This window comes from Coffea arabica, chromosome 4c, assembly GCF_036785885.1.
Source record: "Coffea arabica cultivar ET-39 chromosome 4c, Coffea Arabica ET-39 HiFi, whole genome shotgun sequence".
Lineage (NCBI taxonomy): Eukaryota > Viridiplantae > Streptophyta > Magnoliopsida > Gentianales > Rubiaceae > Coffea > Coffea arabica.
The window spans coordinates 5,911,722-5,924,320 of record NC_092316.1 but is presented as its reverse complement, the minus strand read 5'-3'; the positions used below and the strand labels follow the sequence as shown (position 1 = coordinate 5,924,320).

At 35.4% G+C, this 12,599-nt stretch overlaps 2 protein-coding genes and 3 non-coding genes across 6 annotated transcripts; 1 reads left to right on the top strand and 4 right to left on the bottom strand.

Moving 5' to 3' along the window:
- Positions 1 to 1,673: 1,673 nt before the first annotated feature.
- Positions 1,674 to 1,835, bottom strand: LOC113743103 (U1 spliceosomal RNA). The gene has a single exon (XR_003460989.2). It is a non-coding gene; the product is annotated as a U1 spliceosomal RNA (small nuclear RNA).
- A 1,181-nt stretch (positions 1,836 to 3,016) lies between these two features.
- LOC113739522 (uncharacterized) lies at positions 3,017 to 7,383 on the top strand. The gene is made up of 6 exons (XM_072045730.1): positions 3,017 to 3,379; positions 4,866 to 4,916; positions 5,021 to 6,354; positions 6,587 to 6,616; positions 6,735 to 6,764; positions 6,862 to 7,383. Exons 2-6 carry the CDS (start codon positions 4,907 to 4,909, stop codon positions 7,048 to 7,050), a joined length of 1,593 nt encoding a protein of 530 aa, XP_071901831.1. The 5' UTR covers positions 3,017 to 3,379; positions 4,866 to 4,906; the 3' UTR covers positions 7,051 to 7,383.
- A 453-nt stretch (positions 7,384 to 7,836) lies between these two features.
- Positions 7,837 to 7,998, bottom strand: LOC113740466 (U1 spliceosomal RNA). The gene has a single exon (XR_003460466.1). It is a non-coding gene; the product is annotated as a U1 spliceosomal RNA (small nuclear RNA).
- A 1,371-nt stretch (positions 7,999 to 9,369) lies between these two features.
- LOC113738648 (peptidyl-tRNA hydrolase, mitochondrial-like) lies at positions 9,370 to 12,178 on the bottom strand. 2 transcript variants are annotated; one of them, XM_072045729.1, is made up of 8 exons: positions 11,635 to 12,178; positions 11,494 to 11,545; positions 11,207 to 11,274; positions 11,045 to 11,095; positions 10,840 to 10,913; positions 10,009 to 10,067; positions 9,849 to 9,925; positions 9,370 to 9,725 (listed from the first exon to the last, which is right to left on the bottom strand). In XM_072045729.1, exons 1-8 carry the CDS (start codon positions 11,965 to 11,967, stop codon positions 9,612 to 9,614), a joined length of 828 nt encoding a protein of 275 aa, XP_071901830.1. In that variant the 5' UTR covers positions 11,968 to 12,178; the 3' UTR covers positions 9,370 to 9,611. The 2 variants fall into 2 exon arrangements, with proteins under 2 accessions (XP_071901830.1, XP_027121691.1); XM_027265890.2 differs by having other exon boundaries at positions 11,461 to 11,545; positions 11,635 to 12,177.
- Positions 12,179 to 12,264: 86 nt separating this feature from the next.
- Positions 12,265 to 12,336, bottom strand: TRNAD-GUC (transfer RNA aspartic acid (anticodon GUC)). Its single transcript has one exon. It is a non-coding gene; the product is annotated as a tRNA-Asp (tRNA).
- Positions 12,337 to 12,599: the final 263 nt, after the last annotated feature.

Below are 12,599 nucleotides of genomic sequence, written 5' to 3'. Positions count from 1 at the left end.
AAGCAAAAATATTTTAAAAATATATACAGTTCAAAAATAACATAAATGCCATCTTTAAATAATAAAATTAACATTCAATAAGTTGAAATGAGATAGAGTGGGAGTCAAAGGCGAGAGGCGCGCAATAGATAGGTGAGATTAGATGGTGTTTTCTTAGATTAAGAGCATATTATTTAATCTAATAGTTATGAATTCTTCCTATATTCGATCCAATAGCCATAAGATATTTGATTATTATTATTATTATTATATATATATATGTGTGTGTGTGTGTGTATGGCTCTAGGTAAAATCTGATTTAGATCTAAATCACATAATATTAGACCCAATCCAAATCCATGACTTTCTTACCTATAAATAGAATTTGACTTTGGGTGAGCTCTAAGTTTGAAAAATTAAATCCAGATCCTATCCAAATGCGTTGGATCTGGATAAGATTCAATCGATTGACATGTTTTAGAGGTAAGTATGAATTAAGTTAATTCTGAGTTCGAATGCCTTTTGATCCTATTTTATTTTGGAGTTGGATTGATTAATGCTGGATGCCTGATTGCCTACTAATTGAATTGGAACTTGGAAGGCTGGAACTGGACCAAATGATGGACTACGATGCATATCCACTTCATTTAAGAACAGTGCCTTCTTCATCTTAGTCGTGATTCCATCCACCAATTCCTTCATAACTTAAATGAAAGATTTGAGAATCCACCAGAGCCGCTGAGACCTTTATTAGGGATGGATATCATGGGCGTGATTATTTCTACATTTGTAGCTATTCAATTTGAATGGGACCTGCGTTTCTTGTAGTTTGTATTAAGGACCGATGGATTTCAAACCTTTACCATGTTCTGTCTCATCATTACGTGATCCGAGTGTTAAAAAGGTACCACATGCATTCCCCGGTATTTCTTTGGGATCTCCAGTAAGCATCAGAAGGGGATTTGATTATTCCTAAACTTTAACTCTACCATGCAAAGAAACAAAGGTCTTTACATTACCAGCATATTTTGATTTTTTTTATTTAATATATCATTGCCTTGATGAAATCATAGTGAATAAGTTATGGCATATAGATTGTTACTTGATTGAATAATTGATGATGACAAAATAGAATATTGACATTGGTTTTTTCTTGTTAAAGCTGCCTTCTATGTGTGCTCTCCGAGTCCGACATTGAAACTCGCATAATTTCTTCCAACAAGAAATTGATATTTATACTCCCTCCGTGCCATTTTGACAGAAAATTTTTTTTTTTTTACAACCATCTCAAATTATAATCCAATCTTCAATTGAAAAATGTTGACATATTTAATTTGTAATTTCTCTAAAATGCCCCAGACTTGTTTTATAAACTTGTTTTCCTTCTTCATCTATCTTAAATTGTAGTCCACTTTCCAATTATGAATATATATGTAGTTAATTTGTAATTTCTCGAGGATGCCCTTATTTACTGTCGGTTATTATTGAATATAACCTAATTTATTTATTGTAATGCTAAGTAGTTATACTCCATTTAATGTAATTCATTTATTGTAAAGCTAATTAATCACTCTATTTAATGTATTAGTCATACTCCATTTAATAGAAGGATATTTTAGGAGGGAGCATCCGGCAATTAAGAGCCTCAAAGCCCCCACACAGTTACAAGAAAATGTTTTAGAATTAAGAATTGGACAGGGGCCGCGCGAACGTAGGCCCCCACTATAACAAATTATGACGTAGGCTCAACCAACTTGGGCTGACCTTAGGCGGGCACCCCTCCCAAGTGCAATGGAGGTCACCAACCTAGGCTATGGGCCTTCTTGATCGCCCATTGACCCCGTCCAGGTAAGTATGTTTCCAAGTAGCTTCCATAAATATTTAAGTATGCGTTACAAGGTTTGCCGTCTCTTGTGTGTTCCGATGTGGGATAATGCCTTGTCACTGCTTTTGTCATTCTATTCTTTATTGTGGGTCCTAACTCCTAGCTTTTTTTTTTTTTTTTTCCAAGGTCCTAACTCCTAGCTAGTAACAAGTATTGTTACGTTTTGAATAAAAAAAATCAAATTAATAATCAATAAATATAAATGAGTTGCAATTTTATGGAGATTCTACGGTGTCTTTTGGGTATCACACTCACAAGTGAAATTTCCCGTTGGATGATGACAAAAGTGTTATAGACCATTAAATTAAGCATGGTTAAATATTTAATATTTAAATTATTTTATTTAATGAGAGATACAAACTAAAGAAATGATACCCAAAAGGGATCATAGGATTTTTTGAAATCTATCTTTAAGTGTCTTAAGATGTCTCATTGCAATGGCCTTTTTTCTTTCTCCTTTTTCATTTTTGTCTTATAATATGGTGCAACGAACTTTAGAAGAGGACAGCTTCATTTTAGTAATTATTATCCCAATTAAAACATATGAACTTGGATATGAGAAGTGAGGGTACCATGGAAATAACAAAAAACTAAGAGCCAAATAATGGTATCACTTGAAAAGAGGAGAAACTATATAGATATACACAGATTGGATTGAAATACAAATGGTTTCAATGGTTAAAGAGGGTATATCGATATACACAGATTAGATTGGATACAAATTATATAGTTCTAAAGAGGGTATATCGATATACGCAGATTAAATTGGATACAGATAGTTTCAATGGTTAAATTGTCTTTTTCAAGAGTTTGCTTTTCCTTTATCTTCATGAAACTAATTTGACTCTCAGCATAATCTGACTAGAGTAACCATCAAACACCACCAGATAAAAGCACTCACAAATCACACAAACATCTACACAATGACCTTTTTAGTTCTTTGGGCATGGCTTTCTTCTAAAGAAGCAATTTACGTGAAAATGTAAAATATATATATATATATATATATATATTAGTGGACCAAGAAATTTTTTTGTGCACAAGCCATTTCTAATTTATAAGGAAAAAGAATAGGTGACCAAAAAAAGAAAAGGGAAACAAAAGAAGAAAACTAGAAATCAGGACTCAAAAAAATATTTGCAGCAAGTAACCGTTAAAGTTTCTAGATAGGACTTTAAACAAAGTTGGCTGTGCATTACTGCATGGTGAAAGAAAAGTCCAAAGCCATCAACCTTTTACACCCTGAAATACAAAGAAAAAGTGAGCACAATTTTTCTTCAATTTCTGCTGCTCTTCACCCCTCTCAGATTTTTGCCAAAGAAATAAAAAGTTGTCGTGATCAATCAATCAAATTCAGAATGTAATTTGTAAACTTTCAAGTATATTTCTAAAGCTTTCACTCTCACTGCATATTCTCTCCTCCTCTAATTTCTCCCATCTGATCAGAAAGACAATTCACACCTCCTCTCTTGGGCCATCCACCGCTTCCTCTGGTCACCACATCAGTTCTTGCAGGTATTCTCTTCTTCATCTGGATTTAGAAAACTTTTGGCTTTTATTACAGAAATTAATGCATGACCAAATGCAACCTAAGGTCATAACATAGTTTGCAGCTAACTATATGTTGATCATCTTGATTCGGATTGGAAAACTTGTTTTTAATTACAGAAATTAATCCATAAACAATTCCAATGGGAACTTGCATTAGAATTGATCATAGAAGCATTTGAGAGAAGCTGATCATAGAAGCTTCAACATGCATGTAATTTAATGTATGGTTCGATTCAATCTTAAGTTTATAGCATTAGAATTGATATTTCCAACATATTTGTGTAATTTGGATCACAAAATTCTTGGATTATTTCTTTAAATTCCTTTGATCCAACAAACTGCAAGTTTCATAATTGGCGAACTTGCATGTGTTAGAATTACTCTAAATCTGTTTCAAATTGTTACAAGTAGTAGTTTCTTGTGTTCTTTTTCTTTTCTTGTGTTCTTTTTCTATATTTCTGCATCTGTTTTTTATGTTCAAGTTTGATTTAAGATTAATTGTTCCTGCCCCACAAAAAGAACAACCCCCTGCCTCAAAAACCCCAACCCTTTTCTCCTAGGATCATGATTTTGATAAACACTTCCTCTCATTCATTCTTCAACCACATGCCAAAGCCAAATTTTGCTCTTTCCATGTCTTTAATTTTTTTTTTCCTCCAATTTTTTTTTTTTCTTGTCATTATGCTATGATCTCTAAATGCTCCAATAGGAGTTGTTGTGTCAGTTTGGGAACTGGGAGTATCACTGGAGAAGAAGAAATCCTTCTATATAGAAAAAAACAATACTAATTTATTTTGCCGTTCCTAAGAAAACGCGGGAATGAAAGTCGTTGACAATTTTAGTTTGTCGTTCCTAAGAAAACTCGCGGGAAAGAAAGTCGTTGGTTTAAACTTGTTAATATGCCAGCTTTGCCCTCGCGGAACCGGTTTTTTTTTTTTTTCCAAATAACCGTTAACGGAGGCCTTGGTGTTTGTCGCAAAATGAAGGACAGAATTAATTTTTGTTTTTTAAATTTCTTTTCTTTTTTCAGTCAAAATAACTAAAGGATGTAATCAAATAACTTTTTATTAACTTCCGAAACATATATTGGACGGAACGCATGAAATGAAATAACATGCTTGCACAATATTAATTTATAGTTTACACGATTTATTGATAAGGCACTATTTTTTTTTTCCTATATGAAATTTTCTCTCCATATTAAATGTTAAATCACTTTTTTATTAGTATCTATTTGTTGAACTGTTTTTTTTTTTTTTTTTATATATATACATTGACACTATCAGGCGTTGATGCATGATAACTAATCTTAATTTCAATTTAAAATCTAAGTTTTGCATATACAGCATACATTGAAACGGGATAGTATATATACTGTTAATGTGTATAAAATTAATTCATATTTTTTTTCACTTATAATTATATCTTAAAGTTATTCTTACTGATGCAGGAGGTTTGAGTGGCTGAAGTTTCTATTGATATCTGTCCATCATGGAATCAGGTACTCGCTAGGAACCTTGTGAAATCTTAAAACGTGACCCTATTTCTTGGACCTAGTATTAATTGTTGAAAAATGTATATATCATTTTTGGTGGTTTTTGATAGGAAACGAGGTGCAAACAAGAACAACTCTGGATGATGTGAGCCTTGGCAACTTCTCCCGGTTGCCTGAATCGATGATCCATCATATTTGCTCGTTTCTATCTGCTCGAGATGTTGCTCGCAGCTCTATCCTGTCCAAGGCTTGGTATTGCATCTCCGCCATTTATTCCTACATTACCTTGCATTTTACTTACGAAAAGTCGGATTCGGAAGATTTATTCGGACATGGTCTTCCTGATGAAAGGTTTAGTCAACAAGTTGAACGCGAACATCTCGATTTCCTGTTTATGATAGAAGAATCCGTTCGAGAATGCCTCGAAATGGAGTCTAATGTACTCAGAGTTGATCTACATATAGACTTCCCTGATATAAATCTGTTGGCTCCAAGACTAGATGGATGGATTTCTCTTGTATTGAAGAAGAAAATTAAAGATCTTCTTCTTTGCGTTGACACTTTAAATCGCACTAGTGCTCACTCTGCTTGGTCTCATTATAATCGCATTAGAGGTCTCTCTGCTCGGTCTTCTTATAATGGCAGTAGCGGTCGCTCTGCTCAGTCTTATTACAGTGTTCCTCAATTTCTTGTACTTGCTAGCTGTTTAAAAGTGTTGAGCTTGAGTTATTGTGCTTTTGAGAGTAGTTTGGAGATTAAACTTCCCCAGCTACAGAGGCTTTCTTTCCGTGACTCTTGTTTTGTGGGTAGATCTTTATTTGAAAGGTTTCTCTGCGGATGTCCCGTGATTGAGTGTGTGAAAATGTGGTCCTGCAAAATAGACAAGCTCCTCTCTATCCCAAATTTACCTCGACTGGAGTATTTTGAGTGTGTGAACTGTGCTATTGTTGACATTATCAGAATGGATGCGGCTAATCTGCAGAAATTCTATTTTGGTGCACCCCAAAGTGGCTGGCCTAAAAGTATTGATTGGGCAACTTGTAATCCAGCCTTGAAGGAAGTGATATTTAATGGAAAGAGTAGCGCATGCATCGATGTCTTATCAACCGTATTATCTCAGCTTCCGTTCATTGAGACATTAGAATTACATGACTGCATGAGCTATGGGAAGTTCAAGATTTCGAGCCAGACTCTTAAGAGGCTGGTCTTTAAAGACTGCAGTAACCTGTCATTTGCTCAAATAGATGCTCCAAACTTGGAGTTATTGGAATGCGTTAATTGTGACGAGCCTTTTCTTCCAATCAGTGCCTCACATCATCTCCAAGTTCACTTCAGCTTTGTGTTTGGAGCACACTCTGTTGAGTGGCTTTTGACATTGAAGGCTTTTGTTAAGAAGCTGAAGCATTGGGAAGATTTGAAGCTGATCGTCTATCCTGAGCATCAGGTACTACATTTCTTTTCTAACCACTTAGTTACGGTTCTTTGGATATCTTTCTGTTTCTCCCCTTCATATATAACTATTCTTTCTCTGAAATGGATCTCTGAAATGAATTGGAGATAACAAACTGCATTTTTTTTTTTTTGTTTGATTTTCTCTAAACGTTAAAATGTTGGAATTATAGGCTCCCCTCTTCTCTCTTCTCCATGCTTACATTTCTGTTTTGATTCTTGTGCAGAACAAGATTACCGATGAGCTGCAAATTGAGGTCTGGTTTTCTGTCCATTATTTAGTACATTCATTTTTTTTTTTTGGGGTCTATAATTGCCAGACTTCTCGTTCTTTCCAAAGTATTCTTCTTAACATAGATGTTAATTCTTGTTCAGGGAATGATAATTCATGACAAACTGAGCAAGGTCAGGTTTTCTTATCTTAAAGATTTTATACACTACTGGTTGACTGTCTAGGAATTTTATCCAAAATGTACCCGTTTTGGTCATTGTCTTACCTCAGTTGGCATTGGAAAAGCTGGAGGGACTTAGCAGTAACGCAGATCCAGAAAACCAGCTAATCCGTTGCGAGGTGGGCACATCTGAAGCAGTTGAAAATTCAAAGGATCAAGCCTCAAGTTCTCGCTGCAGGACTTCCAGGATTACTTTCAAATGGAAATATGATGCCTCGCAACAGAGGTTTGTACTCTAGACTTGCTTCAGATGAGCACAAATTGGTACCTGAATGCTGCTTTCCTTTTGGTGATGCCAACCCATGAGAGCACATACTTGAATACTGTGCTGGACATATTGAGTATTGTAGTATGTATTTCAACCATATATTTTTCAGTCCAGGTGTCATTTTCTTCGATTAAGATGATGTCGTATGGGTTCTTGATCATTTATCATTGTTTGATATTGTTTTGCCCCGGTGAAATCATATGGACAAGGCAGGCAGCTTTTATTACTCTATGGTGCCAAATGACCTTGAGATGTACTACTAGTATTTAATTGAATTAGAAGCAAGATTGGGATTGCAAACGAATTGAACTGCTCGAGTTAAATCTTGAATTCAGTTCGACTCGACTCGTTTACAGTGACAGAAGAACTGACCTTGGATTTTATATCTGTGAAGCTGCCCATTATGTTGCATGCTCATACTTTATTCTCATCATTTGTTTAAGGTCAGGGTTAAAAGAAAATTGACATAAAATTCATAATTTTGTTAATAGAAAACCAGATACTGGAATCAAATTAGAGGAAGTATTTCAATTGTTAACCTCCCAAACTAACACAAGCTGCTTTCTTTTAATTTGCTTAAATAACATTTGAAGGTATTAGAGCCTGACACACAGCTAATTTAATTAGGGATTTCAAATAATAAAATACTAGAGGCACTAGGCCAAAGACGTACTAATTGTATAATAAGATTTGACAGACCAAGTCTCTAAAACCAACAAGAAAAAAAAAAAAAAAAGATTTGAGAGACTAATATTGGGCAGGGGCCGCGCGAACGCAGGCCCCCACTATCACAAATTATGACGTAGGCTCAACCAACTTGGGCTGACCTTAGGCGGGCACCCCTCCCGAGTGCAATGGAGGTCACCAACCTAGGCCATGGGCCTTGTTGATCGCCCATTGACCCCGTCCAGGTAAGTATGTTTCAACGTTGCCACCCCGCTTACTTAATATCTCACGCAAGCCCTGCCTTCTGCTATGTGTTTCGATGTGGGATGACGTTTATGCATTGTTTTTTTTTTTTTTGATAATACGTTTATGCATTGTTGCACTTCGAAGTGTCCAAAGATGGCTGCTTCTACCATCCCTCCGCTCTCGGATCGATAAATAAAACCAAAATGATGATTGGTTAAAATATGAAACAATTCCAATTTGAAGAGTCCAAGATGGCCGAGTTCAATGAATTTTTTGTAAGGTAATACAAGTTTAACTTTTCAAATTCTCTTTTTCCAAGGCCTTTTTTTTTCCTTTTACCATTATTTGATGTATTTTATTATTAGTGATATAACCTATCTTATTCATTAATTGCACTGATTCATTGCCTTGAATGGTGTAACTTTTCATCAATATTGTTATTGTAATTAATGTAAAGATATAATGGTTGGTTATACTACTAATATTAATGTGAGGGTATATTAAAAAAATAGTAGGCTAGATTTACTATTTCCATAAAGTTAACTAAATTGTGTGAAAAAAATTAAAACTATCAAAGTGGGACAGAGGGGAGTATATGGTTATGGTTTAATTTCTTAATATTTCACAATGAAATTATATTAGTTTATCAGGGCGATTTTAAAAGTAAGTCTACATCAGCGAATATTCTTAATATCGCTAATAAAATTTTAGTTTATCTAATGGAATGTTTGGTCTGTCTAATAGGTGTTCATTGGACACGCTACGCTATAAAATGTACTTCATGTTTTAGATTTTTGAAAATGTAAAATTAATTTAAAAAGTACATAAATATAAGGAAGGTAACAATCAACGGTGTGTATATAAATGATGGATTGGATAAAATTTAAGTATATTAACGAGCATTTATTGAGCATCTCTTAGAAAAACCTATCGCTCCGTTTGGATTAGTTGTTTTTGAAGAGTACTTTAAAAAATTTTACTGTAATAGTGTATATGAAAAATTTTTATAGTAAAAATTTTTTGAAATATTTGATATATTGTATGAATAAGATATTTTTTAAATTATTGTGTATTATTGTAGCATTGTATTTGAAAAACTAGTTTTTAAAAAAAGGCCAATCCATATAATATTTTAGACATACAGTTTGCTTTCTAAATTTGGTTAGTGGTTAAGGCTTTTTCTTTCCCTTTTTTTTTTAAGTGTAAGTAGGAGGTCTCTTTTAGTGTAAGTTAGGGGCTAAGTTAATTATTATTTGTCCAAACAATTTTTTGCTGAATTTCAACTTTGAGGGTTTGCTGCTAAGTCAGAAGGCGGGAATTCCTGAATCATTTAGAACCAACAGAAGCTAAACTACATCAATGAGACCAAAAAGTAAGATAGCTGTAAGATCAATTGTCATTTAACCAACGTATACATACTCCCTCAAGGAATTAAGATGTAAGAATGATATTAAAGGGAAAAGAACAAGAAATCGCCTTTGGGTCTCGAATAGCCTTCTATTATAGTTCTCCAACAAAGTTCCATACTAGCTGGATTTCTGCACTTTCCAGAGCTTCCTCCACTTGCAAACTTGCATGACGTTGTTACCACTTCAAAAAAGAACGTAGGAAACCAGCTAGTTACTGAAGCTGTTCCAATGACTTGGCACTATTAACAAAAGTAGCACTTCTATTGATTCCCTCGAGCAAAAGAATTCGCACTGCTTCTAAGCCAGTCTGAAACGTAAAATTCAACTGGAGAAAGGGAACAAGCAATTGTTAACCTCTTACATAATCTTCACTATAACTCCCTTCTTTTGATTAACCATTATCCCTTGATTATATGACGTTCAACAGTGTATTAAACTTGAATATTACCTCTTCACGTTCTTGTTTGGTGAATGGGCGCATAACGAAATTCATGGGATCCATTTTCCCGGGGGGCCGGCCAATGCCTACATGTATTTCATGAAATTGGTAAATGACAAGGACCTGAAGAGACACTTTCACAAGAAAGCAAAATGAGTTCAGGATGTACCAATCCTTAGACGAGGAAAGTCCCGGCTACCTTTAAAGTGATTAATAATATTCTTCATCCTGAAAAGAAAATGACATCAATCTTCCTTTGCAAAACCAGAAAAATATATTCTTTTGAGACAAAACTTGTCGATATGCTTGAGAAACGAAGGTGTCATTTTTAGATGGCCCTTGCTCTTGGCAACCATTGGCAGACCACTAGTGAATTGAGATCTTCAGTTAGCCAAAGACACGAAGTACATAATTTTTAAAGCTTTTACAGAAAACTTACATAAACCTTAATGGATTATGAGTGACATTATGTCATCATAACCCAAATTCTTTTAGTCTGTCTTCCTTATAAAAGCACAAGAAGGGCTTAATATCCATATAAAGAAGACAGATTTTGTTCAGCATTAATCATCTAATGTTGCTTACAAATAAAAAAAAAAAAATTGGCAGAGAACCAAGAGAGCTTTGTCACATTGCAGAAAGTTATCTGCTCTCCGTCTTTCAAGAAACAATTATCAGAGCTAATCTCCAATCCACAACATAACTAAAATCTTTAGCAGTGACAAGCATTTCTAAGTCAACATCAGATCCTTTTGCTTAGATGCATGATTGCATTTATTGGTCTACTAAGAGTTTTAACTCACTAAATTTCCCTGAATTGGTAATTTAGATATCTGCCTACATATATGTCTATGCACTTGCTTAAACAGTATAATTATATCAATTTTGCCATTGTTAAATCATAATTTAACTTTACAGCAGGGGGAAGACGCAATGGGATAAAAACCAGTAGATGTTGAATGGAAGCAATACAAAAGCTAATGTTCCGACTGGTATGTACCCGTTATGCCCTCCATGACCACCCTTTGGCAGTAACCGCAGCTTTGCAAATGGAAGATCCATATCATCAAAAATCTACAAAGCATAAAATCTTTAGGCTCTTAAGCCAACCAAGATTGGAAGGAACTTTTTTTTTTCTCTTTTTTTTTTAAAGCAGATTGAAAGAAAGTTATTAATTGGCTTTTAATCAAAATACACATAATTACCACTAGGACTTGCGCCAATGGGATCCTATAATACGAAGCAATTGCCCCAACCTATTACAGAGTCGAGGAACAAGAAACAAGTTAACCATTGCTACAGACATTAGTTAGCATCATGCAGTGCATAGCAAAGAAAAATTGTGAGAGCAGAGGAAACAAACTTACAGACTCACCACTTGCATTCATGAAAGTCTGTGGTTTAGCTAGCATCACAGGCACGTTTGCAATTTGACCTACAATGGAAATTCAATACAACTTCAACAATTATCCATTACCCAAAAAAGGGGAAAAAATGTCCCAGAAATCAACAAAGTTTAAATCTTTCCTTTTTTTTAACCTCAACAAAATGTCCATTCAACATCTACCTCAAGATTCAAGCGTCAACAGTAGCAAAAGTAAAAGAACAAAAAAAAATAAACCTTTTCCAAACAGGGCCTTGAAGGAAATACTACCCATTGAAATGCCCTCTGCTTGAGCAATATAATCCACCATCTCAAAACCCACCTATCAATAAAAAAACTTTTATTAATCAAGATTTTCCAATAAAATTACTTTAAACGACTATGAAGAAGAAGGGAGGAGAAAGTACGGACGTTATGGCGGGTCCCATTGTACCGCTTCCCCGGGTTACCGAGCCCTACGATAAGCCAGGTCTGAGTTTTCGGCTTATCAGTAGGCGCCGCGGCTGACGCTGACGCTGCTGCAGAAGAGGAAAAAGAGGCTGCGGCGGAGACTGAGGAAGGGGATAGGTCATTATTATGAGTATTATGCACCATTCTTAATCTTGGGGTAAATTGGGTAAGAGTAGAAGGATGCCTTGTCCAAGAATAAAATGGGATAAGGGTTTTAGGGTGGTCACAAGAGGAGAAGAGGAGGCGGAGAGCGGCGGCTGCGGAGGTGGTAGAAAATGCAGCAGATACTCTCATTATCACAAAGTTTAACTAAGCAGGCATAAACAAAACTGGGGCCAAATTTGGTTTAGGAAATTTTCTAATTATTTATGAAAAGTAAGCTGAAAATGGCAATCTCTTGGGCGAATGGAAGCGCTGCCAACGCCGCCACCGGCTAAGCGGAGGAAGGCAGAGGACAGCCTTTGCTGCTGTTACCAGAACATTTTGTACAGAAGAATTATGGATTGCTTGACCTCAAACTCAAATTAAGCATCACGACGCCGTTTTGGCACAAATCCAATAAAGCAAAAAAAATTAAAAGATAAAAGATAACGCCGTTGCCGGGGATCGAACCCGGGTCACCCGCGTGACAGGCGGGTATACTCACCACTATACTACAACGACTTCGTTGTGATGAGGCTCGAAAGTTAGCTAATCTTCTAGTAAGGATGGTTACGCTTCAAGTCCCAAATTTCCATTCGAGGACCTGTCTTTAGTGCTTAAATTTGAGCTGCTCTCTCCTCTTTATTCCAGCATAAACCATTTTACACCTTTTTGAGTCCTTAATGTCGCGGTCTTCACTCCAATTTCGGTCGATATAAATACGAGTTCTGGTAAATAAATCTTGTAAAGTTCAGTTTGTAATGCTCTTGCTACGGGAAATCTGT

Coding starts and splice junctions, on each gene's coding strand:
- LOC113739522 (XM_072045730.1), top strand. Junction 6,617..6,734: donor CCGATGAGCTGCAAATTGAG/GTCTGGTTTTCT, acceptor ATTCTTGTTCAG/GGAATGATAATTCATGACAA. Junction 6,765..6,861: donor TTCATGACAAACTGAGCAAG/GTCAGGTTTTCT, acceptor GTCTTACCTCAG/TTGGCATTGGAAAAGCTGGA.
- LOC113738648 (XM_027265890.2), bottom strand. CDS start 11,967: ATGAGAGTATCTGCTGCATTTTCTACCACCTCCGCAGCCGCCGCTCTC. Junction 11,546..11,634: donor ACAATGGGACCCGCCATAAC/GTCCGTACTTTC, acceptor TTTTATTGATAG/GTGGGTTTTGAGATGGTGGA. Junction 11,096..11,206: donor TGAATGCAAGTGGTGAGTCT/GTAAGTTTGTTT, acceptor ACTCTGTAATAG/GTTGGGGCAATTGCTTCGTA.